Source organism: Falco punctatus, assembly GCF_963210335.1.
Source record: "Falco punctatus genome assembly, chromosome: 9".
Classification (NCBI taxonomy): Eukaryota; Metazoa; Chordata; class Aves; order Falconiformes; family Falconidae; genus Falco; species Falco punctatus.
Window position 1 is genome coordinate 30,065,754 of NC_137589.1, and position 27,343 is coordinate 30,093,096.

Here is a 27,343-nt window from a genome sequence, read left to right on the forward strand (position 1 = left end):
TGGTATCTCATTCTAGAAAGTAATCATGGACTTAATTGCATTTTGCTGCAGTTGCCTTAACATCAAGGGAAAATCAACAGGGATTGTTCAACATCAAGACTAATCTCACGTATGGAATTTACTGAACATAGGAACCACAGTTTTGCTGGCTCAAGGTGAAATGCTGGGCTAAATTCTCCTTCAGCTGCGAGAAAAGCCCTAGGCATGTTCATCCTGCATTATTCCAACTGTAAAGAGCTTCAATTACACACAGAGAACCCTTCTCTCCCTTCTATAGCGATGTCGCAATGCAACAGTGCCTTGTTATGATCAAACTCCTCTTTTATGGCTACAGGAATATGTGGAAGTCTTCTACCCTCATTACGCAAATGACTTCTTAGCAGCTTTATTTTAAGAAACTACCCACAATTGGTAACACAACTGCATTTTATCTGTCACTGAGGGGAAGCTGTGACTGACACCTGAGTGTGTCCTCAGCAACCACAAACCCACACCTATAGGGCAGGTCCTATGCATCTAAGCAACTACAGTTACTCACCACTCCCTCTGCTCCACACTGAATTGCAGTCTTGCTTCTGCTTACAAACTCGCTTGCTAATCAGACATTTAATATTATTTATGCATAGGGAGGAAATACAATTCCTTTATTGGGATAAAAAACGATACTAAAGAGCAGGTCAAGTTCCAGATCCAGCAGTAGGTTTTAACGAATGTTGTTCCCTTTTTTTCTTTCTTTTTTTTTTTTTCCTTTTAACAGCTGTAGCTGTGCACAGATGGAAAAACATTTGGTCAGAAAGCAGCAAATTAGTGTTTTCAGGCTAGAATTCTGCTCCCACCGCTCCTCCATTTCCATGCAGCTCTGAATGCTTTATTTCTTCTTAGCATTGACATTTTTGCACACCCAATTCATGCCGTCCTTCAGACAGAGAAAGGTAATGTTAGTCAAGTGAAGGGAACACAAATCCCCCAGTCCCACCCGACCACCATTCTGCAAGCATCGTGTTCTGCCTCCTCATCTGTCCCCTGCTTGCCCTCTGCAACCAAAACCGCTGTGGGTTAAAAAAATAAGTGCTTCCTTGCTCAGTAGATGTTGTCACACAGAGGTTATTAAATCTTTCATCTGACCGTAAAAAGTATCATCATCTCATCATGTCGCTATGTGTAGGCCCTTCGAGGAAGGATCACTTTGCAGTCAAGGTACGTCAGTGGCAGATGAAGGCTCAGTTCCATGTTCAGCTACAGATGATTTGTGTAACCTTGGGCAAATCATCTTATCTTTGAGATCGTGGATTTTAGGGGGCTGCTTGTTATACAGTCAGCTCCTTGTTAAGAATATGGCTCTAATTCTCTACTCAGCTGCTAGCCTTGAAATCCAGATCCATGAAAGTCACTGCAATAACTGGATCTGGACCTTGTTCCCTGTTCCTCAGGGCCCTCACAGAAAACGGGCCCTCAGGGGTCCCACAGGGGTTCAGTGAGAAGCAACGCAGTCACATTTTAAGAGGCTGATATATTTTTTAGGGTATCTCCATAAAAACACGTGCACGACTTTTCCAACTATTGCAAGCAGGACGGTAATGCTTCTGCCACAAATACCCAATTTATGCGTTTACTGCTGAGATCCCAGAATGAGATTATGCTATTGAAGGCCAATGCAACACTTCATCTGCTAGGAGATGTGCACAATGGAGTGCAAGATGCACAGTGTCCCCGTAACTGCTTCCCATAAAAGCCATTACCTCTACTCTGCCTACGAGGTATCTCTGCTGACAGGGAGGCTCAGGGCAAAAAGGTGGCAAGCAGGGTTTTGGGGATGAGAGGGGAGCAGCACATCTTTGTGCTTGGAAATTGGGCAAATGTCACTTTAGATTTTGGGGCAGGGGGGCAGTATTATGTTCAGTGGTCATTTTCGGATCATTAAAACCATAGTTAGACCCTAAAGAAGATCAGAGCCTTTGTGCCAGCATCACTGCTAGCCCTGTGGTAGCAGTGTTGCTGGCTTCCTACAGCCTTGTCCCTGACTGCCAAAAGGCTGCCGAGGACCTCAACTTCCCCAAGGACAGATGGCCGAAGGCACAGCACAGCAGGCCCTTTGGGTGAGCCAAGACCTCCACGCTGCCCCTCAGCCGCGAAGGTGGTGCCCATGTCGGGGAGCTAAAGAGTTAAAAGAGAAGAGAGGGAGTCCTCAGGGCTTAATCAGAAGCAGAGAGGTTCTCACTTGAAAATACCAATTCACCTTGATAGCTGTGCTATGTGACACTTCTTATCTGAAGGGGAGCAGCAACTTTTGAGATCAGCCCTTGTTGCTGCGTTAAATAAAGAATAAGCAAGCCCAGCTTGTGCTGGGGTGCACATGAGGCCCTACACTAATAACACTTCTAACTCTAACCTTGGGGAGGGTTGAAACCTCTGGTTTCATTTATTTATCTCCACAGCAGAGATCAGTGTAAAACAAATTGTCTGAAATCCTCAGAGCAAATGGGAAAAGACGAGAGGTAGATTCATTTTAAGGCCCGGTAGCTTTGTGTCTTCCCCTTTCAATAACACTGATAACCTAGGTGTAAAACATGTAATGCCTTAAGCAATCAATAGCGTGGTTTAAAGCTTATCACTTTAGAGAGAGAGGGAGCCAGTGATTCCCAGCATGAGGAATGCCAGGGCTTAACAATGGGGCTAGGAGGAGAGGTGTCAAGCCTTTGGCTTGATTGTGTGCTTTAGAAATCTGCATGATTGCCTGCAAAGAGTAAAAATAAATAAATAACTAAAAATGCTCCCACAATGATTTCAGCTTCCCCTGCCTCGGAAGCAATAATCACATTTGCACACATCATGGCATACAAGGCAAGCAGAGCTCCTCATTCATTTTGAATGTAGGTTTATTTGCTGAACCAGAACAGCTGAGACAGCTTAAAGTAATAAATATCAGCTGACACCCTCTGCTATTCAGCACAGTAATCCCAGAAACAATACATCACTGCAAAACAACAAACATGCATCCTATCTTCTACCTAATCTGACCACAACCTGAATTCACAGTGATTAAAACTCTGCCTGCTGCCATTTGGGAGCTTGGGAAGGGGAAAGACAGACCATTTCAGCACCAGCGTGGTGAGGGTCATAAAGCAGAGTTTATGATGGGATTTACCATGGCTGGGAGCCTGGCTGCATCAAGCATTTTAACGAGGGCAAAAGAATGACATAGCAAAATGCAAGAGGAAAGGTGAACTCCAAATACGCTTGAAATACATAAGTAGGTCACCGAACTTTTAAAGCGGGAATAGATTTTAAAAACTCTTCTGGCATGAGTTAATTGACAGAAAAAAATCACATTTAATTGTATTTCCCTGCCTGACAGTGATAAAGGGAAAATGAACACACTCAGGTCTACATGTGTTTTATAGGAGAGGAAATATATACCTCTCACATATACCTCATCTTCATCCACACCACAGCTACATCTGTAGCTTCTGGTGAAACTTTGTTTTGGGCATGTGTTTTGCAGTGTCCCCAAATGCTGTGGAGAACAGCAAATGCAATGGAAAGCAAAAGCAACTAAAATGTACGTTTGCAGTTTTTCTACCTAAGGTTTGAACCAGGAGAGAGGGTTGGTAAAACAGAGAAATCCAAGGAAGCTGCTATAAACACAAAGAGCTGCTATGGGGAAGGCACACAGGAAGGAGGAATCAATGCTTTAGAGTCAAGTCCACAGTGAGTCAACTGTTGTCATCCTTTGTCCCTACACACTCTGTCCCCCTATCTGCATGTTTAAAAGATGGCTCTTGTGCAGAAAGTACAATCCCTACAGTAACATTTAGATCTTGATAGATGTCCTTGTGCTGCTTTGTTGAGATGGAGAGACATTGGCAGGTACTCTGAGGATGGAGATGGATACAATATTAGTATTCCAGCCTCAAGTCAACACTGGGAAAACATAGCCAGGGGAAGATTTCAGATCTTTCAGCTTTGCCTCTCTTAGCTCCTTAACAAGCAGCCAGTAAACTTTACCAAAGCAAAAAGAGAGAACTCCAGGGAAGAGGATAATGCTCCTCGCAGAGAAATGCCGCTCGGCACAACCCCGCCTTGCTGCAGTCACATCTGCTATTGTGCCAAGGGAGTTGTACTCTAACGCCCTTTGGGAAAGGACTGGAAGAGCCCTCCCCGGGAGAAATAAAAAAAGTCCTGCTTGAGATTAGCCCACTGCTTGCTTATTCTCTGCATTATCAGCTTTGCGGCTATGGGAGTGAAGTAATCTGACTTCAAACACAGCGAACAAGTCCTTTCCACCCCATAAAAAGCCTCCTGATTTCTGCTCCCCTGCAAGCCAGGGATCAGGCAAGGCTACAAACTTGTGACCCCTAACGTGACCTTAAGGGCAGCAAAGCTTAATCCTTTCATGTAATCCTCTGTCTGCCATAACAAATTGGGTCAGGCAAGTGCAAAATTCTCCATCTCCAGCATTTTTGTTATGCGTTATTTTAACCGTCACTTTCTTCTCCCTCTGCACAGCTAGGACCGTGCCTTTATTATCTGTCATTTCTTTGCACCTCCAGTCATCATACAGACCGGCTTTTACAGGCTCCTGCAAGTACATTATCCATTGTTTTTTGCTTGGGTGGAAGCTTTTCTTTTGTCCTCCGAGACCTTGTATCCCCGATGCAGCGCTGTAGACTCCCTCCTTACCCTGCTTAAAAATCACAAGACTTTGCCCTGTAATCTGGAAATATGGTTGGTTTTCCTCAACAGGCACCGGCTCGGCCCACCCCAGGAGAGCTGCCGTCATCAAAATTGCTTTTAAATCACATTTACAAGTAGCCCCAGAACCTTGTTAAGATGTGGAAGATCCCCATCTAGCCTGCCCTGGCTAAGACATCTTAAAGACAAAACCTAGCTCTGAGGATACAACATTGCCGGGGGTCCTGTTCTGAATCCTGCCCTTATGAAGTGCTGAATCGCAGCACAGGCATAACTTCAGTCTTGGGCTTCATTCTCAACTGGGTTGAAACAGGCACGGAGGAGAAGGCGGCTCAGCCCTTCCCACAGTCCTCTGGGCCAGACCAGTTCTGGCATAAATTAGAGAAGTTTAGTGGCTACTCTCAGTTCCACTGGCTTTTAATGGTCTCCAGGGGGCCATTATGCTTGAGAGACTGCGGACACAATACGCTGCAGCATCGTTCTGGAGGACGATTCCTCAGGGCAGGCTGAGCTCCTGCTGCCTTGATCGGAGGCTCTTGCTTCAGACAAGAAGCAAGCTGCAGAGCATGGACTGGTCCAAAGCCTTGAGTCACGTTTAATATACACCCTGGCCCCTAAATCACACCTTCAGCAAGAGGGCAGGCTACAAAACAGCAGTCCTGCCTGCTTTCACCCCACTGTGGCTGGCCAGGGTGGAATGTACGTAGCTTTTGCACACCAAGGACTACAACTGGGGGATCTGCTCACAAAACACAACCCCAAGAGAATCTATGTGGCACCACAGAGCTGTTGTGAGGCAACAGTTCCCTCACGTTTCTCTGCTGACATCAGCGATCACCCCCCTCACTTGCTGTACCCTGTGCAAGGGTCTCAGCGGAAGCTGGTGCAGGACGCTGCTCCAGAGGCAAAGCTCCAATAGCTGTGGTGGGGAGAAAAAGCTCTCCTGCTTTCCTGACTAGCGCTGAAGGATAAAATCAGACCCAAGCAGACATTTTTGCTTAAAAGGGCATCTAAGCATGAGGTATGTCGCTCCCCCCTCAACAGCACCATGAAGTCTGACTAACAAGACCAGGACTGCCCACAGTTACAGTCAGGAAGTAATGAAGTCTTCAGCTGGCATAACAGGGGCTACCAGCTGGTGTCCAGAGGACACTACATGGGGTTTCCAGTTAACCCAGTCACCTCTCTTCTGAGCTTGCCCAGGACATTGCTGGGCCCCTTTTCCAGAGTCCCCAGTGGTTAATTTTAAAAGAGAAGATGACAATATGGATTCCCTCCTTAATTAACAGTTTTATTAAATAACCCATTTCAAATAATAGTTAAATTCTCTAAATTTATATAATTCTATTAACCATAATCTAATCTCATTAACCTTGAAATCCCCAGTCTTAACTACCCAATTCTATACACCATGGTGCTAGAAGCTAAACTAATTAAATGACCTTCAAACTATTTCTCCTTCATATATTGGCATTATTTATCTTTGGTCATTGCTTTTCCTTCAAGCTACCACAAAAATCTTCCCCTATGAGCTCTCTTCCTGCATGTACTCAGTACTAGATATGCCACCACTCTTCCCTGCAAAATCTGTCAGCAATGTCTCCAATTTTACTCTAGCTAATATATTCCATCAGCAGCAATGGTTAGCGCGCTCACTCCTTGGCTTTCATTCTGAATACCTGATGCTTCCACCTCTTCATTTATTTTGCTGTCACTCATTGTCATTTCTCAAAGAAGTCCTTAAAGCAGTGACCTGAGATTTAACTACAGAGAGCTCCAGTTCTGAGCCACTGGTAGAGATACTGTATACCACAGTTCTCAAAAACATCTTTCTTAATCTTACTTGTTTTTAAACAAGTTCTTCTTTGATTCCCCTAAATTTTGAGCATATTCACCTCTCCTTAAGAGTCTCCAGGACTGAAGATGCCATTTCTTCCTGGGCTCATCCAGGTTTAGTTTAAAAGCCATCTCCCAAATCATTTTGTTCAATGAATTTCCAAGGAATGGGAGAGCTTGGCATTCTTGCTGTCTGATTTGACAGGGCTCGAGTTAAGGCAGAAGACAGATGTAGGGGCTCTTTCTAAAAGCTGTAGAGAGTTTGAGACTTTCCTGACCTTTCTGCAATAATAATTTATGGAATAAGCTGCAGTATTTAGGGCAATGAGACTGTGGACAAAGTGGGACGTTATCTGGCCTGCATCTAAATTAATTTGTCTAGATAAGCATGATGAACAAAATATATAGGCCTGCAAAGGCTTTTATTTAGCGCGTCTTCTGTTTTCTGGAAGTGAATGCAGCAGATTTCATTTACCCAGCAGAGGGTATTGGGCTGTGTATTTTACTCTGTTGAATGCACAGGAATGTACTGTACTTCAGGGAGAGGGGCACAGTAAGAAGGCGCTATCAACAAAGAAGTGTGCAGCCCACTCCAGAGAGCCCACAGATCAGCTTGAGAAGGTGGCATTTTTCAAAGCTCATGAACAGAAAGTGCCACTTTCCATCATCTAGTTCTTCCACATCCAATACATGTCCCTGAATTTCATCTGCCACTTTACTGCCCCTTTGCACCTGGAGAGATCACTTGGACTTCCATAAACTAGAGGAGGGCCTGGAGGAGGGAAGAAGGTGACCTATGCCTGCTTGCAACCTGTGAACTGCAGCCTCATTTTCTTGAACGCGTTTCTTTAGACTTGAATATACATTGCGAGTGGGGAATGCATTTCCATCTACCACCACCACTTCAGAATAAAGATGAGAGTTGAAGCCTTTCACAAGATTTGGCTGCAACATAGCTGAATTTGTATCTTAGCTAACTAAATAAAGGCCCTTTGGAGGACACCATCTACTACATTTAGGTCTAAACATTGGGTTAAGAATTTAAAGTCAGAAGAACTGCTGTTCTGGGTCAGACCAGTGGTCCATCCAGGCCAGTATCCCCCTTCTGGATGCCAAGGGAAGGAACGTGTAGGAACAGGATCTCCCTTGCTCTGTTCCTCATTCAAAAGCTGCCTCCAGATCTTAGTGGTCAGTGACTGCCTGCAAATCCCTTTTTCAGAAATTCACTTAGTATTTTTCTGAACCAACTGACACCTTTGGTCTCCACAACATCCTGTGCCAATGAGATCCACAATTTAATTACACGACTTGCAAAGAAGCCCTTATTTTCATTTCTTTTAAGCTGTTGCCTGATTATTTCATTAGGAACACCCTTCCTCTAGCAACCTGAAAAATAGCTTATAGTCTATCTGACCTTTTTATACCTTATTTTATAAATCCTGAAGATATCCCCACTCTCTGTACTCTCGCTTCCAAGCTGCAAGTCCTAATTTATTTATTATCCCTGTGTAGAGATGCCGCTTTGTGCTGCTGATCATTCTCAACAGAGGATTCTCAAATTTCTCCTAATTCTGAGCAGATATATGGACAGTATTTTTTTCTGATGAGGCTAGTTAAGTGCTAGAAGAGGTTACCTAGAGAGGTTGTGGAATCTCGATGCCTGGAGGTACTTATAACTTGATTGGACAAGGCCCTCAGCAACCTCCTCTAGACCCACAGTTATCCCTGCTTTAAACAGGGTCTGAAGATCTCCTGAAGACCCTTTAACCTAATTTTTTGTTGGACTCTATGATTCTACTACTATTAAAATCTTGCCGGATGTGGCAGAGGCAGAAATGGATGTCATGTTCAAGATACAGGCCCGCCAAGTCTTCATCTTGCTACAAAAGAAATGTTTTCTGGGATGTTTCTTGTTTGCTTTCTGATAATACTCTAGCATCTGATTTTCCCCTCTGGCCTTTGATGAGCACTACCGCTGTTCCCAATGATATGCTTCTGAGTAATAGCAGCTAATTTTGAGTCCAGCATTGTATGTGTATAGTTGGGATTGTTGTTCCTCATGTGCATTATTTTGCACTTGTCAACACTGAATTTCATCTGCCATTTTACTGCCCACTCATACTGCGGGCTGCTTCTGCAACTCTTCATACCCAGCTTGAGTTCTGACTATCCTGAACAGCTCTATAGCATCTGCAAATTAGGTTTTACTGAAACTGCAGTGAAGATAAATGTCTTCACCATTCTGCTTCTGTAAATATCAGTGAAGGGAGTACTCCTGACTGCCTGGATTTCCAGCACTGCAAATATTTCTTTAATCCAGGAAAGCCTAAGAGTGAAATAAACAAACCTAGGTCCCATTTACATTACAAAGAGCTACTATACTGCAGAAACTGGCTGCAGCACAGGAGCCCAAGACACAGCTATTACAGTTCAGCACAGGAACACAGCTCAGCACCCTCGGTGGGTTTTTGCTGCCCCACATGCTGCCATTAGAAGTGGTCCTTGCCCTGCATACAACTCTTGAGTTTCTCTGGATCAGAAAAATTGATTGGTTTCCCTCTGGCGCCTGGGTTGAGCAAAACGCCAAATGACATTAGCAGCTAAGGTAAATCAGATTTCTAAAGTGCACTTTTGTAACAGTCAAAGGGGTTAACAGTAAAAGACAAATTGTTTTGTGAAAATTAATCTGACAGCAGTCCCTTTAAAATACATCAGCGTCTTCATTTGGCCCAGCCAATGGGTCCTGGGTGGGGAGGCACCCACTCTCCCCTTTCCCAGGGTTGGAGAGATCCCAAGGACCTGCAACTCCCCCTTCCCTTTGCACAGGCAACAAGACACGCACCCGCCCTCTGCATTCTGTGCTGCAAGGGTTCTGGCTGCACTGACCCTGCTTCAGAAGGCAGCCGGTCCAGCCCACCCTACAGATCAACAGACAACAATCTCTCAGAGATGGCCTGCTGGCACAGCAAGCCGTCTCCAGAGCCTTACCTGTACTCCCTCTCCTGAAAGAGCAGAACAAGACTGGATCTGCCAGACTCTGTCCCGAATTGTGTGTAGGTTCAGTCCCTCAGCAATCTCCGAAGCAGGGGCAGCTGTCAGCAAATCCTGCTTGTTAGCGAATATGAGCACGGGGACTCCACTAAGCTTTTCTTCATCCAAAAGCTCAGCCAGCTCCTGTATCATTTACAAGGGAACGGGGTGGGGGGAAGATAGAGAGAGGGAAGGCAAGGAAACCTTCAACCACCAGTGGTTGTCTCTAATTAGAAATATATTTAGGGCAAATGCTAGAAGAGTGTGTTCCAGTGAAACCTAGATCTTATTATAAGAGCAAAAATGTATACAATCATCTCTGCCCAAGGTTCAAAAGTGATTTCTTCCAATTACAGGTTACAAAAATCTTCATCTTGGTCTGAAATTAGCAGTTGCCTTAAATGCTACAACTGTGTTTTACCAGTCCCTGCTCCCAGGAGACCAAAATTGATGAAACAGCAAAAAACATGTAAATTGGCAGTATGAGGGCTCTGCCTTAAGTTATTGCCTGACTGGCATTTGTACCTGAGCAGCCACTGACACCAGCCCTGATATCTTTGCTAACAATGAGTTTCAGGGTTTTGTTCCAAGTTTTATACACTGAAATCTGAGCAGGAAAGGACTTCCCCCCCTCCCCCAAAATGGAAATCCCACAAGAAAGTGCCGATGCTTTTGAAGGCATCGGCTAGCTGAAGACAAGCTAGATCAGCTTCTACTAGCTGGAATCTGGCTCCATATGCACAGCACACATTGGGTGGCATCTTGAAATGGGTTTGCTCATTCAAAACTGGGTGACTCAAAGAGATTCTTTTAATAGCTCAAATCTAAATCTGCAGTGGATCCATGATGGCTGAAATACTTCATGTCTAGAGTTGTGCAATGGCCTCATGTGAAACTAGCACACAGTCTCAAGTCACTTCTCTATGTGAACATATGACAAACCCAGCAGAACTTGAACCTGTAGGGAGTGCTGGCGTTGCAGATAGATGAGTACATGATATTTTTGTGGCTCCTTATTTAGCTGGGAAGGTCTCATGCTCTCAGATAGTCCTAACATATTTCATCCACAGGCTAGAAACTTTTGGATTAAATGAATGCAGTCAGGGAGATGCTAAACTGCAGTGGAAATCTGACTCCATCCCCCAAAAAGCAATGTTTGGTTTGGAAACCAGGACAAGAGAATGGAGTTATAAACTCCCATGGCTGGGAATTTTTCAACAAAATAGGTCTTTCATCTGACAGCTGATTTATTGAAACCAAAAGTGTTTGCGGAAATATGAGGGGTCCAGGCTGACTCCGCCCGACTAAGGCAAGTGCTCCAAGCTTCTGCTTCTCCCTCTCTTTTGCCCAATGAATATTTAATTACTGATATAAAATGAAATAGCTCCATCAGGGGAAAGATTTCCCCCACCCCTAGAACAACCAACAGTTCTGCTGTTAGGAGGTGTCCATGATATTTGAGAGACAAAAGATCAAGGGCCTCCTTCAAATCAGGCAGAACAGAGGGCTTTAAACCAAATCTCCCATTTCTGGGCAGGGGGGTGTGTGGTAAATCTGTTGCTAGCTATTCTGGGACACTGTCACTTTCTGGATTTTACAAAAGAAAGTTCAAAAGTCCTATTTTTGTTCCATCCTAAAATGCAAAATGTTACAAAACATTCAAAACTTCCAGAACGGAAATCTTATTTTCTGGCCAGTCCTAGTTACAAAGTTCTTAGTTGTTTTTTTTTTTCAATTACATCCAAAAGACAATCAAGTCAATATGATTTCCATTTCAACTTTGTAAATAAGAAAATAGGATTCCTCAGGGTCTTGGTTTGGCAAGGTTTAAAGGACTTAGAGAAGTTTTTGCTTTTAGTATTAGGCTCCATTTGCTATTATTGTATAACTTTAATTAAAACCGTTCTGTTTAAACGGAATTAGGCTACCTATTTTACTTGTTTCACGTCTACCAAAATAATCTGCATTGATGTTGAAAGGCAAGTCTCTTGAAATGCAAATTTCTCTCATAAACAACAAAATCATCTTCCTAACTTTATCGAGCAAGGGGCACTCAGCAGCACTGAATTACTTCAAAGGAAGCTGGGCATAAGTAACTTACCTGACCCGTTTCTTCAAACCTCTTCCTATCTGCACTGTCAATGACATAGATCTGAAAAAGAAATGAGAGGAAAAGTTATTCTTCCCAGAAGACACTCTTCCACAGCATTATGTGCTTAACTGAGCTGAGCCTAGTAATTATGCTTTGGGGCACAAAGATCCCCAGTATTATTTATAGCAAATGTTGACAAAATTTCATGGTGTTCTGAAAGGTGAGAAACCACCTCTTTTAACGCTGAGGGGGGTGGCCAGCTACGTAGATCAGAAAGAAGCTGGGGGCACTACTGGGGATGCTCTCACCATCTCCACAGTATCTGTTATCTGAAGAGAACAGGAGACTGCCTGGTATCTTTTCAAATAACTGGCTTACAAGCTGAACACAGGAGAGCAAAACCTGGGGAGCCAGACATGGCCTTTCACCCTAGCAAACAGCGTATAAGCACTGCACTGCTGTGACTATGCCGTGCTGCCCTCTAGCAAGACACATCACCTCCTCAACAAGCCACCAAGGCACACAATGGCACTCAGCGGGCATATGAATATATTGGGGACACCGAGTTCCCCTCCATCAGGTGATTCTACTGCAACCTCTGGAACAGGTGGTGGTGAAGGAGGGCTGGCTCCAGCCTGCGAGACTCCATCTTTAGCTGCCAGCTTGTTCACCAGGATGATGGAGAAGACAAGGGAGCAACTGGCTCACAAAGACTGACAGCAGAGTCCTGCCACCCTCTTAGGGCTGAGCACCACACCTCATGGTCCACAAAGAGGTCCCAACCAGACACCTGTCCCCTGCTATGAGAAGGGTGGATCTCCCAGCATGCACACTCCCTGCCTTAGGAAGGGATCTTCACCCTGTCCAAGCACGTGCTGATTTCTTTCTGTAAATATAAATAAGCTTTCTCAGTGAAAGCAGCTCTAGGGCTGCATAAGCTAAAGGGCTCCTCAAAGGTCCCCCTAAATATGTAATTAGTAAGTCCAGCCACCCTCCTTCCCACAGCAATGCTATGGTAGTTCAGGGTGCACAATTATTAAATCACATCTAAAGAAACAGGGAACCTGAGTATAATACTGAGGCAACAATAGCCTGGTACCCCTTTTTTCCATTATTTGATCTGGGAAGGTTTTGGAAGGCGGGCACTGGGACAGCAGACAGGGACAGGACTGGTCACAAACCCTGAGCATTTTGCTTCCAGTTCCTGCCACTCCCCATCAGCGGTGATTGAAGCTGCTAGCATGTCATCTGCATGCCCTTTGGTGGCTTACAGGGAGCAAGTGTCAGCCTGGTTTTTAGGGAATAGATGAGCACAGCACCCCACCATCAAGATAAATGGCATCTTTGCAGGCAGTCTCAGCATAAGACTCCATGCTTCCAGGATAATTTCAACCAAATAGTAGGGGGAGGGAGGATCTCTAGCAGCAATATCTATTAAACTGCAGGCACTCCCTTAATGAGCAGTGTTAGAGTTGTTTGAAATGGGACCAAATGCGCAGCAGCAGAATCTGTATGCCAGCCCTGAGGAGGTAACGCAGCAACCTCTCAGACCTCTCTGCTGATCACTTGGGGTCTGCAGTTCTCCCAGGGCCAGGCTGATGCACACTGACAAGAAGCTGGGGGACACGCGGCAGAGCTAGGCCAACTGCGTGGGGATGCGTCAGCAATGCACGCACTCAGTGCCATGTGATGGGGAAAGGCCTGTGGGCACACCGTGACACACAGCCTCTCCCCACAGTGTGATCTCAAGCACATGCACCAATACGGTATCAGCTATGCCCGTCCTCTCCACCCCTCCTGAGCATCCACCCAGTGCATCCCATCTGGGGTTAGAAACACAACCGAAAGAAAGGAAGAAGCTGCAAGTCTGGCGGTTGTGAACTGGGGTGAAACCAGACTGTCATCCGTCCTCCTTCAGGACATCAGGACATAGCAACACCTGAATTCAGTATCCCAGTGCTAATTCTCAACAGAAAGGCAGCACCTCCCACATTACGGTGCTTCTCTAACTGGCAAGGAACAGCTCGTGTCCCAACCAGACAGGATTTCTCCTGCACTGCTCCGTTTGTTCCTTGCTAGGGAGCTGTTTTGCAAGATGAGAATTGGAGACAACAGTGCTCGGGGCAAAAGCCACAAAAGCACAGCGCAGACAAGGTAAAGTATGTGTGGAGTGCCTGCTTCCAAACCAGAAAGCACTGTGCCAAATAGCTGCAGGTGCCTGTCTGAATATGCAATCAGCGAGATATCCACACCTTATTTGCCTGGGTTAAGCTTCCAAATATCACAGGTGTGTGATGCAAGACCAAGCTCTCATTCAAAGGCACCTGCATGGATTTGAATTTGCAATCACTTCCTGCTTTTTAATGCTCTTTAGAGGGTCCTTTCTGCTTTGTGCAATACAATTTAGGAGAATACAGAAACAGGGGGTCCTGGGAAATGTAGTGTATCTCCTCTCCAACTTTGTCCTACGGCCAGGGCCATGCAAGAGCCTGTTTCTGGCTGTGGTGCTCAGCAGCACGGTTTGCCACTTTGAACAGACATTGAGTACACCATGTCAGAGAAACAGAGCTTGAGAAAGAAATTCCCATAAAGTTGGGTGCCTCCTTTCAGCAACATGCCAAAACAAAACCTGGAGTAAGTGGGTTGGGCAGAAATTGCAAGTGGTGGGACTGGATGAAGAAATTACATGAGGGATAAGTTGGCTCAATTTACAGATGCACAACCTGCACCAGGTTTGTCAGAGGGTAAAATTACTGAGTAAAGCAGGGGTGAGGGCTGGCAGAAGGCAGAGAGAGTCATCAGCATATACTTGATCCTGGTTTTGGTGTATATGGACATAGCAAAGCACAGCACTAATGAAGTGACAGTTCCCAGTCTGGGACTGGGTGTCAGCACAGAGTGCATGCAGTGGAGCTCAGCTCCACCTGTGCACCAGTTACTCCCTCTGAATTCACACCGCTGCGTCCACCAAACTGATTCTGCTTCTATCTACCCATTTTCTTACTCATATGAAAAGAAGTGTTTTCTTTGTACATTGCTTTAACTGGGGTGGGAAGAGAGCAAGGAAAACAACTGCCTTCATCTCCTTCAGTCTTCAAATTCACCTTTATTCCTGTACCTCCCATGCAGCACACACTGGGAAGGGTGGAAGCCTGCAGGCTGGTGTAGCTCATTACTCTTGCCAGCAAAGTCTTCCAGATACTGTTTTGTGGTTGCGCAGTCTCTGCAACCTGAGCACCTGCCATAGTGGGCAAAGATCGAGCTGCTACTTTGCAGTGTTGACTTTGATCTACACACCTACCGCCTCTCCACCACACACAGCTGCAGAGCTTGGACTCAATGGGCACAGTCACCTCACAGCCATGCCATGTCCCCCTTCTCAATGGCCACAGAGGAGCACATGAAGTGTGTCCTGCTGGTTTCTCAAACGCAGACCTCTCCCCTAGGAAGATCTCACCATTACTCTTTGCAAAAGCAACCAACCAGGTTTATGCTGTGGTGGCTGCTCCCAAACATCAGATTCCAAATTCAGGCTGAAACAGAAGGATCTGCAAAAGAGATGACTGCGGGCTCATTAGTCCCACTTAAATAACAGCTTCATTTGGACAATGTTTTCTAAACCTGCAGGCGCAGTCAGGCACTTCAGGACCCTGACACGAGCCTTGGAGTAAAGAGGCCTATTCATAGTCGCGCTGTTCCTTCTGTGGAAGTGCACTGAAGCTCCTGACACATTAGTAAGTATGTGTGTGTGACAGGAGGGAGGAAGGGCGTCTTTCTGAGAGAGCTTCCCGCTTTCCCATGGGAGCCCTGCAGACCTTGCCTTTTCTCTTCCCACAGACAACATTGCTTGGGGTGGGGAGAGGCCTGGAGCCCCCAGCCTGCCTTCATCCTGGCACACGTGGCTGCATGTTAAAGGTGATCTTTGAAAGTAGTCAGGACAGCACTTGGACGGTCCCAGGGTAACATGCTCTGGCATGGAAACACAAAGGTCCTGCACTGTAAATATAACTGTACTAATCTGCAGCTAATTGGAAGGCAATTACAGCTAAGTTGTCAAAAACATTAAAGGACATTCTTATGATTAAAGATGCAAAAGAAAAGACAAGGGATCTCTCTGTGTCCCTTAGCTAGAAGCTTTCCTATCTGATGCCAGCCACAGCATTTAATTCTGCTGTGCCTCAGTTTCCCCAACTAGAAAATAAAGGCACCATACTGACCTACCTCTATGCATGAGGCTTAAGTCACCAATGCCCACGACAGGCCTTCAGAGTCTACAGTGAAAGGAGCTACAGATAGGTAAAATACAAGTTATTAATGTTTCATTTGAAGGAGACTGAGATGAAAGGAACTGGCTATAACCAGCACCATTCTGTGAAAGTAAAAACATACAACTGAATGATTTCTCCAAACATCACTGTATTTTTCTTGCTGCACCCAACCAATCTTGCCATTTCACTCATAATAACCCCTGTTACAATGGCAATGGTGTTGCTGAGGACTGGGACATTACATTACTTGTTCCTGAATTTCTGGCTGAGACCTTGGAAAGCCATTGCATGAACACAGCATTCAATTGCAGCCAATACTCACAAGGATATCAGTGTTTTCAAAATAGTTTCTCCAGTACGGCCTGATCTTCCTCTGTCCGCCTATGTCCCATACGTTCAGCTTGAAGCCTTGAGACTGTACACTTTTGATGTTGAAGCCCTGGGAAGAGCAGAAACAAAGCCACACAGAGCATAAACCCGAATGGCTGGAGCACGTTCATAGGCAGACACTAACACCTTATATACCCCATGCCTGCAACGTGCAGTGAGATGAGCTGGGCAGCTACAAAGACAGATCAGCTGTGGGAGCGTCCCTGGAGAAAGTGAACACAGCCGCCAAACCATCAGTTTGCCAGTGTTCTTGGGTCACAGGTTGACACTGTCGTGGCTACAGAGACATATGATGCAGTTAGTGCCCTGGGAAGGCTCAGCAGGGTGGATGCAGGAAGAGGTGCAGATAAGGAGAAAACAAGGGCGCTGTGAGAAGCAAGATTGAGCTTGTGAAAGCCGAGTAGAGAGTCCCAGCTAACACGAAGCCACAGGTCTCAGCTCAATTCGACACGACACAGCTAATGCCAGGCTTAAAAGAGCAACAGCTGCATGTCTGAAGGGTCCATTTCATCAATTAGAGCACCAATTGAAAGTGCATTCAAGTAGAAAAACAGGATGTGGCGTGGGCTGGCAACGTGCTGCCACACCACCCAGGGGACTGGGGCTTGGAATTGGGGTGTCAGGGCTGGAAGCCTTGGGAGGCGGCTATGGGGTAGGGGGATGCATCATCCCATAGCTCTCTAGCAACCTCCTCTGGTCAACACAGGAGCGATGCTGCAGTGCTGATGGGAGACATCCCTCTCCCCAGCCCCGAGGCACCAGAGAGGGAGTGCTGGAATATGCAGGACCCTTGGCACTGGCTGGGTGAAAGATGCAAAGAGACAGGAGCTTGCCCAATGCTGCACCGTTCCCTGTTTGGCAAGGACAACAGGAACGAAGTCTCATGTGTGCAACCCTAGCATGATACAAAAGCCTTGTGCAGAACTCCATGTCATTCATCCACTTTTGCACTACCTGACAGCTCTGGCTCCTTCAGAGAGCCTCCCCTTACGCAGAAAATACACAAACAATGGTGCACTAGGATCCAGTTGCTCCCTCTTCTACTAAAACACGCTGCTGAATCATTAGTGCTTTGTATAGTAAGGCAGGTGGGACCACAAGAACTGCAAGGGCAGGGAAAGGCCTTCCTCACCTGTGTTGGTGTGATGTGGCTGATGTCCTCTGATGCCAGCTGTTTCAGGAGTGTGGTCTTGCCTGCATTATCCAGTCCCAAGAGGAGAATTCTCACCTCCTGGTCTGGGGTGCTTTTCAGTTTACGCAGGATTGACAGTAAACCCTAAATCCAGAAGAGAGATTGAAGCTGTTATCTCCCCACCTGAGCCTGTCCCCCCCCCCATGCCATGCCCTCCTCCCCTGAAATGGGTTCTGTATGGCAGTGGACCCCAGAACACCGTGAAAGCCTTCCTGCAGTCCCTATTTCCATTTCCCCTTCTACTCCTCCCCCTTGCCCCTATTTTCCTTCATCTCTGAGAGTATCAATGAGGTCTCAGACAGCACAAATGTTGCTCAGTGGGGTGCACCACTGGCTGCACTGCTCTTGTCACACAGCTGTTTGGCATTCCCTGGGCCAGGAAGACAGTGCCTATGCATATCATGTGTAGGAGCTGCAAACCACGTCCTTGCGAGCTCTTCATTATCTTTATCAGAGGGAAAACCCCATTAATTTAATCTCCCTCCTGGTTAACTGCAGGTTACTATGTACCTGACATCAGTTCTTTTCATAGTAACTCCCTGATCATCTCAAACCCCGTTTATCTGTCTAAAACATGCTGGACCCATGGGGCACGTGCAGTTCTGAATCTCAGGATGTAGCACTTAACAACTATCTCAGATCACCACACATCCTTGCTAAGAAAAGCACAGTGGATTTCAGTCATTAGCCAGGCTCAGCTCTCTGAGCTGACAGTATCACTCAGGATTAGGAAACAGAATATGCAGGTCAGCTCATTTACAACTGCGCACGTTACAGCAGCACACCCAAGCTTTTGTCAGTGCCACCGCTCAAAGACCTGCAACCTCTCTAAAATGGCTAGGAAAATATTTGGGATCCTGGCATGTAACAGAGACAAACAAATCACCCTGCTTCCACCTGTCTCTCGCTGCCCAGCCCTCAGGAGAGGGGCAGTTGCAGCCAAGGGCACAGGAGCAGACAGAGAGTCCACGACTCCCTGGGCGTTCTTAGACACTTTGCCATACTGCTCTCCATTCCCCTGCTTGGCAGGGACCGCTCCCAGAGCCTGAGCAGCACACATCACACTGAGACCCAGCCTGGGGACACAGATGCTGTTGCAACTAATTTGCCTGAGCAAATCCAGGAGAGCAGCCTTTTTCTGCCTACAGCCCTTTCTGGAGCCCTCAGGACTCCTACTCAGTCTCTCCCAGACAATTCCCATGTTGAAGTCCATGAAGACCCAGAGCCAGGAACAAAGTTCAAATATCAGCACGAACCTGGGCCCGCTGGGGCCCATCTCTCAAGCTTTTTTGTTCTCCCATTTGCAAAATGGAGACAATGCTTCCTGTCGACCTGCAAGGGTGAATCAGTTAAATATCATGAAGTGCTTTGTGGCTACAAGGAACTACACCCTCTAAATATTCCTGCTGGGAGCCAAGGACTATTTGAGCCGTGAAGGTTGCTCCCAATACCCTCCAGATCACGGCAATCAGAAACTTGTCCTCAAGATAAAGAGCTGCAGGACACGGTACAACTGTCACTGCTGCAACGTGTCCCCTGTCTGTAGCAGTGCCCTTCTGCTGACTTCTGGAGAGCCCCACCTCAGCCATTTGGAAACCACCACTTTCGACTGCTCATCAGGCTGCTCCGAGGTGGGAGGTGGGGAGCGTTTTGGGAAGGATACACTGCTACAGGTCACAATGCCAGAGCTTTTAATAATGCAGGATGAAAACACACGGAGATTCAAATGCATGCGAGATTTGATCCACCCCTCTAAGCATTTTCAATCTGCAAGTAATTTACTGGTTTTCCATTTAATTACCAGACACAGCTCAAAATACATGCACAATGTGTAAGAAACAGGCAGAAGAGAAGTAACTTAGTAAAACTGGGATTGAAGGATATCTGTAGAAAGCTGCAGGACTGCTACTTTGCTGTGCTTTTAGAAAGCACTGTGGAAAGCTGAGGTTCAGAAATTGAGAGCTCACACAAGAACAACAAAGCTAGTCTTAGAGCCCAAAAAGCAGACTCAAGAGTATCACCTATTTCATAAACAGGCTGGTAAAAAACTGGGAATCAAGGCCCCACTCAAGAGCTGTTTTATCCGGCATGAGCTCTGCTTGGTAGAGGGTGCCATGCCTGCACAGTGCATGCACACAGTAAATCCCCAAACTGCTTTTAGTTGAAGTGTACAGGCCTGTAACATCACGTGCTGAGCCCTGAGGGCCATATGCTCACAGCTGGCTCTTGCCCACGGGCCCATAGCTAATGAATTTGAAGGGCTGTGTTCACTGCAGCCAGTTGCTGCAAGCCCTCCCAACCCAACAGCTCATCTCCCCAGCCACAGTGCCCAACCCATGTTCTGCCCCGATGACGGTCTGCACTTCCACACGTCTGAGAGGAGAGAAAAAGAACAGCAACAGAAATACCTCTAATGCTTACTTGTTTACGTGCATGTCCTAAGTGCCCTTGACATCATTAAAAACCACAAGTTTTAACTGCATGACTAACACCACATTTTCTTTTCACCTGCAGTCAAATTTACAGTTGTGTTTGTTGGCTTGTAAACCCATGGATTTCAGCTTGATGTGGACAGACCCCACAGGAGCAGAAGCTCTAAAATTCACACATTCTCCCTCCTTTCCAGGGAAATAACGAACTTCCCATTCTTATGGGCCTGACCCAAAGCCAACACACACCAGCCAAAGTACTACTGCTGACTTCAGAGAGCTCTGAATCAGGCCCTATTATTTTAGTTTATTGCTCACAGTTAAAAAAAGAAGCTGTTGAAATGTTAATCCTATTCACAGCACCACTTGCTAAGAGCAGAGCAGTGTATCCCAGAGCAGATCAGGATTAGGAGCCTTTATATTTCAGAATTCAACTCCAAAACACTGAGCACAGAGAAATGTATTACAAAGTATTGCTTATCTACCACGGAGCAATTCTCAGGGGTCGGGAAGAGGAACAGTTGTAAATGTTAATAGAGCTTCTTCCATTGTAGATGGATGCTATTTCTGGGCTAGTATGACAGCCTATGAGAAAACGATCAGCATCGTTCCATATTCTACTCAAGTGACACTGCTGCATGGCTGATCACAGGATTATCTGGGGTAGCCAATAGAAGAGAGGATATATATAGAAATAAAAGTATTCTCTAAGGTATAAAGTAAGCTGATTTAAAAGGCTGGAAGACAAGCAAGCCAACATACAGAAGTGGACTTTATTTCAGTAGCTGCCGGCATAGGTTACATGGTCGTCTGTATACACAACTTAAATCAAGAGCCAAATAATAGTATTATTAGGATTGTTACTATTTTGTAAATAGTATTTAAAATTTGCACCTAGCATTCTCCCTGTATTTAGTGAAGATTTAAGATTAAGGGAAGCCATGCACAGGTGTGTTTCTAACAGGTTTTTTGATATTTTTTTTTAATTGGTCTTATGAGCACACTGGCTAGGAAGACAGAAAGTGGTCCCTGACAGCTTAGTAGACTGGAAAAAATAACGTAACCAAGTTCCCTGCTTCATGCCACCACTATGAGGGACAAGCTGCCTTTACTGCACACACACTGATGGACGAGCACTTCTCTGCTCACAAACTCAACACTGAAACTAACTTGAGCTGATGACAGTCAGAAAGCAACCCCTTGTTACTGGTGGCAGATGTCAGCGAGAAAGCCATGAAATGGGAAAATCTGGTGCAAAGGGGATGCTCAGAAGCAACAGCAGACGAGCAGGCCTTTGAAGTGGGACAGCAAACATCTTGATGTTAGGACTTAACCTGCAGTGAGGAGGTAGATGCCCAGGATGCCCACACGGCAGCCAGGCCAGCCGTACTCGCTCACTGGGGTGTCCAGGATGAGGAGCCGGACAAGTCTCGAGCAGGAACATGGAGACTTTAGCTGGCTGAGGAGCTGCAGAGACAACTCACAAGAGTATAAGGGCAGTGTATCATTTTCACAAAAGTAAGCAGACTGCGGCATCTGTAACAGAGAAGGGAACTGCAGATGCTGTTCAGATAATGAACAGCACAGCATGGCAGCGCGTGCAGCCTTTGGAGAAGGGCAGCCATACAGCGCGACTCAAGGCTGGGCATACTCAGCCAGCAACCACTTCTTGGTCACCTCGGGGTTAAGCAAACTATGTTTTATATCAGATTGGCTTGTTTAAAAACATCTTTGCCCTTGGCGGAGAGAGTTTTCTTTACAAGCACCATGAGGAGACAGACTGATGGGGTCAGCAATAAGGAGACTGAATTTTCCAGAGAGTGAGCGGGTACATAAAAAAAAAAAAAAACCAACAAAAAAAAAAAGATTCCTGACAATTACTATGAAATCAGAGTGGGGCATTAAATTCAGAGATGCAACTAAATGGGCAAGAGCACTCATAAACACATTGAACATGAAAGCAAAGCTAACCATCTTATTAGCATCCTTCAGAAAACTGGAATGTGTGGTTTTATGAAAGTGTATCATTGCTAGGTTTAAAATACCCACTGAATTATCAAAGGACTTTCAGTTATAGCTGCATGCAGTAATCCTATTCTCTTAAAAAAAAATACAGACATATATAAAAACACAGTGACATTTATAGTCTTAGCTAAGGGTTTTGTGGGTTTATTCAGCTTTAAATCCATGCTGTATATGGGTCTTTTGAACTAGTTGATGCATGTAACTACATCCTGTACCACAGAAGCCGCTGAAAGGAAGATTCACTTTATAGGCCAACGCAAAAATTGGCTTGGGACAAACAGAGCATTGAGATAATCTGTTTAAATATTGTATCAGATTGGCAATATAAAGCCATAATGGAAAGGACAATTTCCCTTTGTAACTGAGGGCTGGATACACAGGGCATGGATAAAGCATGGCCCACAAGCTGCTGCAGAGCAGTTGATTCCTATTAGGAAAGAGAAGTAAATGTATTCTGTTTAACTTTATTAGCCACAAAGCTCAGATAATGAATTTAAAATAAAACCACCCTCAGTCACTAGCAATTGCTTATCTACTAGATGTGGATATTTAGCTAGAATCAAATCAACTCACTGAGATGCAATACAGCCACAAAGCTCAGCATCTCAGCCTGCCACTGCGACCACATCTCCCCCATTTCCACACACACCCTGCACAGATGCCCTCTTCCCCACTACTGCAACCACAAGTCACTTGTCTTCACCCTCAAGGCCCTTCCCAGCCAAGCACATCTGCCATGGAGGTGATGGCTCCTGGCTCCCCGTGGCTCATGAAACCATTCCCAGCACTGCCGAACTCTATTCCCAAACCTTCGTGCCTTTCCTACAACCGTGGGAGAAACTTTGTAAAACGTCCATAAAACCACCCCATAATTCTCTTGCTAATTCCTTCCTGCCACACCTACAATCCTTGATGAAGTTTAGGAAGCAAACATGCCAAGTTTGAACCTGTCTTGGACTCTCCTTACTCATATCACTTGGTTATCTCTCACCTCAGACCAACCGAACATTATTTCCACAGCATGGGAACATCTCCGTGTTCTGCCTGCACAGCACCTAGTGCAGCTCTGGCCCACAATTTACTTTTAATTAAGCATTATGGTAGCCATTCACAATTTGTAAAGAGTAAGATAAATTTAGAGGGTGCACATAATGGTTTCAGAAAGTCAAGAAGGAAAAGCTGACACAGGGAAGGACAAGGGGCTTAGTTGAGCCAAACATCCTGTCTTCAGCAGTGGGTATTTGAGGCTACATTTGTCATCCAGGGTGCAATCCTGTACACACAGAGCTGGAGGAGGGGAGCCCTTCCTGACAACTGCACTGATTAGCTAGTGCCCTAAAGAATCATGTTTGATTACCTTTATCTTCGGCTGCAGAACTGCAAATGTCACTAATGGTCATAAAATCACCCAGTCTTTTTCAAAATACAACCGAAGTAAATTAATCTATTGAGCACAGTTTATTCAATACTTCTTACTCTGGCAAAACTCCCAAAAAATCATTTGCTTGCTGCATGTCTCCACCATATGGTGTCATTCAATGCAGATTTTCTTTCCTGCACTGAAATCCAAAATTTAACAGAGTCGAGTCACCTACAGAGTTTTTCCAGCTCAAACCTACGAACTTAGTTTTCTGTCAAAGAGGTTGCACAGCACTTTCTGGTTTGGTATATTAACCAATACCAGCATGAATCCTCCTTTCCTAATTAAAATCAAACTCCTCTGGTTTTAGCAAGTTTGAAGGAAGTGTTTTGCCCTGTGCAAAGAAAGAGCTGATGCTCAGCACCAAATAATGCCAGCAGTCTTTGCCTCATTTCAAACCCTGAAAGTCTTGGCCAGCTGCTGGCATACTGTCCTGTCTGCAGGTAGTTTCTCATATCAACATCTCAGCAATCAGTAAAATAAACAAAAAACATGACACATAACTGTACTGGGAAACTAAAGCAGCACAGCACTATTAAAGTTCTTGCAAGCACTTTTTGTTAACAGAGCCATTTTAAATAGAGCCTTACTGCCAAACAGCAAGGGACAAAAGAAATTCTGGGTACTAGATACACCTACAGAAGGCAATAGATAGATGCTGCTTTTGCTAGAAACATGAACTCAAGACCAGGAGAAAGATGCCTGACTATGCATTTAGCTCTGCTTGTATTTCATCTTCTCCAGCAGATCTGCCTGGTATCAGCCAGGCACTCTGTGACTGTTTCCTCAACTGTAAAACAGGGCCATGCTTTGACAATCCCAGTTTTAACACAGTGATGTCATCTTTGATCAATGGCTTTACAAAAACACTGGCCATCCTCTGGCCCCACCATCTGTCAATAACATACCATCTCATTCAGTAAAGATTGTTATTACAGTGACGAGGAAGCCACAAGCATTGCTTCACACAGCATTTCCTAAGCTTTGGAAAGCAGCATACCCTTTCATGTAGCAGCCTCCCTTTGCCCTTGCTGGGCTCCCACCACAGATGCTGCCTAACAGCACCAAAGACTTCAGTGCTATACATCCCTCATGCTATGCAGTTTTATGGCTGGCTCATCTTTCCCTCTTGTGCTCCACCTACGACCTTCCACCACGCCTGCCCCACAGCTGTGAGAAATGCTGGTATGCTCTGCAGAAGGAGACACTTCCCCTCTGTACTTACTCACTTGGATGAACACTGAAATAAATTAAACCTCAGCATTAACCCTCTTATCACTGGAGTTGGAGCAAGCAGTTGTTGAAGGGGGTTTAAGAACTCAATGCAATTGTAACATGCCAGAAACATGCTCATGGGCAGCTACCATGGCTCAGATGACAAGCAGTAAATTGTTATATCAAGCTGTCTGGATCATTTCTGACTGCTGACCCACACCCCCAGGCTGCCATAGCTGCCTTGGATATATTTGCTGTTGTTTCAGAGTTTCTGCTACTAAGGATTATTCTGTTTTAGTGAAAGTTGAGAATCTAGAGAGACAGTACAGTGCTCTGCAGTCCTTTGCCCAGCGCAGCCAGTCCACCAGGCACCCCAAAGTGCCACCCACCCTGCCTGAGAGTCTGCAATTCAAAAAACAACTCCCAGAAATGGAAAAGAGACAAAGAGGCAATAAAATGTTGTATCAAATAACATGAACACTGGAAAACACCCAGTTCGCCTTCTCCACACACAAAGCGCTTGGGTAACAGCGGCCAGATCCCAGACTACACCAGCTTATCAGGACATCACAAGGCAGAAGAGCAGATTTGGCCAGCAGCAGCTGCAGGCCAAATGTGTCCCACAAAGCACTGCACTGCTGGAGGCAGCTGCCCTCATCTTTACAGCAGATGTCCACCCTGTGATGGCTTCGGGGTCTGGTGTGGCATGCTCCATCATCAACTGATCTAAAATAGAGCAGATCCCACAGCCCTCATCTCAACCTCTTCCTCTGTGGCTCAGCAGGTGGGATGCAGCCAGAATTAACCCAGTGAAGATGAGGAGCTGCTTTTGCTGCTCTTGCTTACACCTCCTCCTGTGTTGTCCACTTGCATGAATCCAGCTTGTGTCCACAGGGCTCCTGGACAAAACATAGCTTCACCCTTGGGAAAGCTCTTTGCCCATTGCTATTTCCTTCTGCCTGTGCTCTCTGCACAATCTGTATCCTCAGCAGCAACTCCCCAACCTACCACAGCTCTCTCTTACCACCTCTCACCCCAGTCCCAACCCTTCCTCCCAGTCCTTGCTGGACTCTGCCAGCATCCCACTTTTACTACCCCAAGTACATCTGAACCCAAGTTGTGTCCTACACCTTAGCGTATCATTCAGCTTTAGCTCATCCTTGATTCAGACTACACTACACCCCCACCACCTCACCTACCTCCCAGCATTGCCACCCACCCCAGCCAGATCCTTCACTGCACCCAAGACCTAATTCCTCCCTTCAGTCGAGGTTGCTCCCTCTCAAAGGGCTCATTTCTCCCGCTGAACACTTCTTTCCTCCCTGGGTCCTCTCTTTCTCTCATCAGCAACAGAAGTCTACTTCCAGCCCTGCCCACAATGCATTCGTATCTCTTCTGTTCAACCCAGACTGTTCCTCATCTCCCCAGACCCTGGCAGAAACCCCCAGAGCACAGAACATCCCAGCAAACTATCTCAGCCAGCCAACGCTGACTGGATTTTCCCCAGTGACTCACTCATCAGACTGTTCATCCCACCCAAATGGCAGGCTTCTTTCAGCCCCTGAGCACTGAGCCCCAGTCCTGTCCATCCTGAACACCTGACCCCTTCATCCAGGCCTTTACTGCCACGACTGAACATCCCTTCTAAGGCTGTTTATCAACAATCAGCCTTCCATCTCAGCAAACTCTCCTGTAGCTCCCCCAGCTCATGTAGCCAGGATCCAAGTCCCAGGATAGCCCCCTTCCAGCTTAGCTGGATTGTCCAGTGTCCTTTCACAGTCACAGATGCTCACAGACTCTCCACAGTGAACCCCTAAACGCTGTCCTCCATCCTCACAGGATCCTCCATTGCTCAAGCCAAGTGGGCCACTATCATACTGCTCACCAGCCCTCCCAAACACCCAACCCTTCATCATGACTTTCACACCTTGACTGAACTCCAGGCAGGCTGACCCCGTCCCAGCAAAGGCCCCTCCATAGCATCCTCCAGCCTTCCAGCCCCTGCCAGGACTCAACCCCCCTTCTGCAGGTCCCCCAGAGCCTCCAGCTCCTGCCAGGACCCCAGCCCCAGCCAGGGTCTCCCGCAGCTGGAGATCCCAAATTTACACTGTTCACAGCCCTAGCGGCATCCCTTTGGCTGGGTGCCGCCCACTCCCCCCAGACCCAGGCCCCTGTGCCTTACTGCCTTGCTCTACCAGGTGCCCGGGTGGGCAGCCCCAGTCCCGGTGATCCCAGGCCCACCAGATCTCCCGGGTGGGGTGGGTGTCACCAGCTCTTATGGTCCCAGGCCTACCCAAGCGCCCGCCGCGAACCCCTACCGGGCACTCCGGCCCCATGGCCCAAGCCCCGCCAGACCCCCGGGTGGATGCCCCGGATCCCCTTGCTTCAGGTTCCCCCGCGGCAAGCGCCCGCGACCGCAGGCCTGCCAGGCCCCTCAGGTGGGCGCCGCCGGCCCTCCGCCGCCCGCCGGGCCCAGGCTTCCCCCGGGCTCAGGTCCCGCCCGGCCCGGATCGGCGGGCCGGCGGGCCCACCGCCCCACCGCCCTACCGCCCACCCCTCGCCACCCGCCGCGGGCCCCGCACCCCCCGCCCCACTCACCATCCTCTACGCGGCTCCGGGGTTACCATGGGCAACTGCGTCACACACACGCCGCCGCTACGTACAGCGTCAGCGCTTCCCGCCGTACGTACGGAACGTGCCGACGGCAAGCGGGAAGGGCGGAGCCCGGCGCCCCCGCCCGCAGCTAGCCCCGCC

General features: G+C 46.7%; 1 protein-coding gene across 3 annotated transcripts; it reads right to left on the reverse strand.

Moving 5' to 3' along the window:
• Nucleotides 1-591: 591 nt before the first annotated feature.
• ARL3 (ARF like GTPase 3) lies at nucleotides 592-27,335 on the reverse strand. 3 transcript variants are annotated; one of them, XM_080403489.1, is made up of 6 exons: nucleotides 27,188-27,330; nucleotides 17,441-17,584; nucleotides 16,241-16,357; nucleotides 11,660-11,710; nucleotides 9,517-9,702; nucleotides 592-916 (listed from the first exon to the last, which is right to left on the reverse strand). In XM_080403489.1, exons 1-6 carry the CDS (start codon nucleotides 27,188-27,190, stop codon nucleotides 869-871), a joined length of 549 nt encoding a protein of 182 aa, XP_080259615.1. In that variant the 5' UTR covers nucleotides 27,191-27,330; the 3' UTR covers nucleotides 592-868. The 3 variants fall into 3 exon arrangements, with proteins under 3 accessions (XP_080259615.1, XP_080259616.1, XP_080259614.1); XM_080403488.1 differs by lacking the exon at nucleotides 592-916 and adding an exon at nucleotides 3,442-3,872 and having other exon boundaries at nucleotides 27,188-27,332; XM_080403490.1 differs by lacking the exons at nucleotides 592-916; nucleotides 16,241-16,357 and adding an exon at nucleotides 967-3,872 and having other exon boundaries at nucleotides 27,188-27,335.
• Between the last annotated feature and the right edge of the window lie 8 nt (nucleotides 27,336-27,343).

Coding starts and splice junctions, on each gene's coding strand:
- ARL3 (XM_080403488.1), bottom strand. Junction 16,358..17,440: donor GCCACATCACACCAACACAG/GTGAGGAAGGCC, acceptor TGCTCTTCCCAG/GGCTTCAACATCAAAAGTGT. Junction 3,873..9,516: donor TTTCAGGAGAGGGAGTACAG/GTAAGGCTCTGG, acceptor CTCCATCCTCAG/AGTACCTGCCAATGTCTCTC.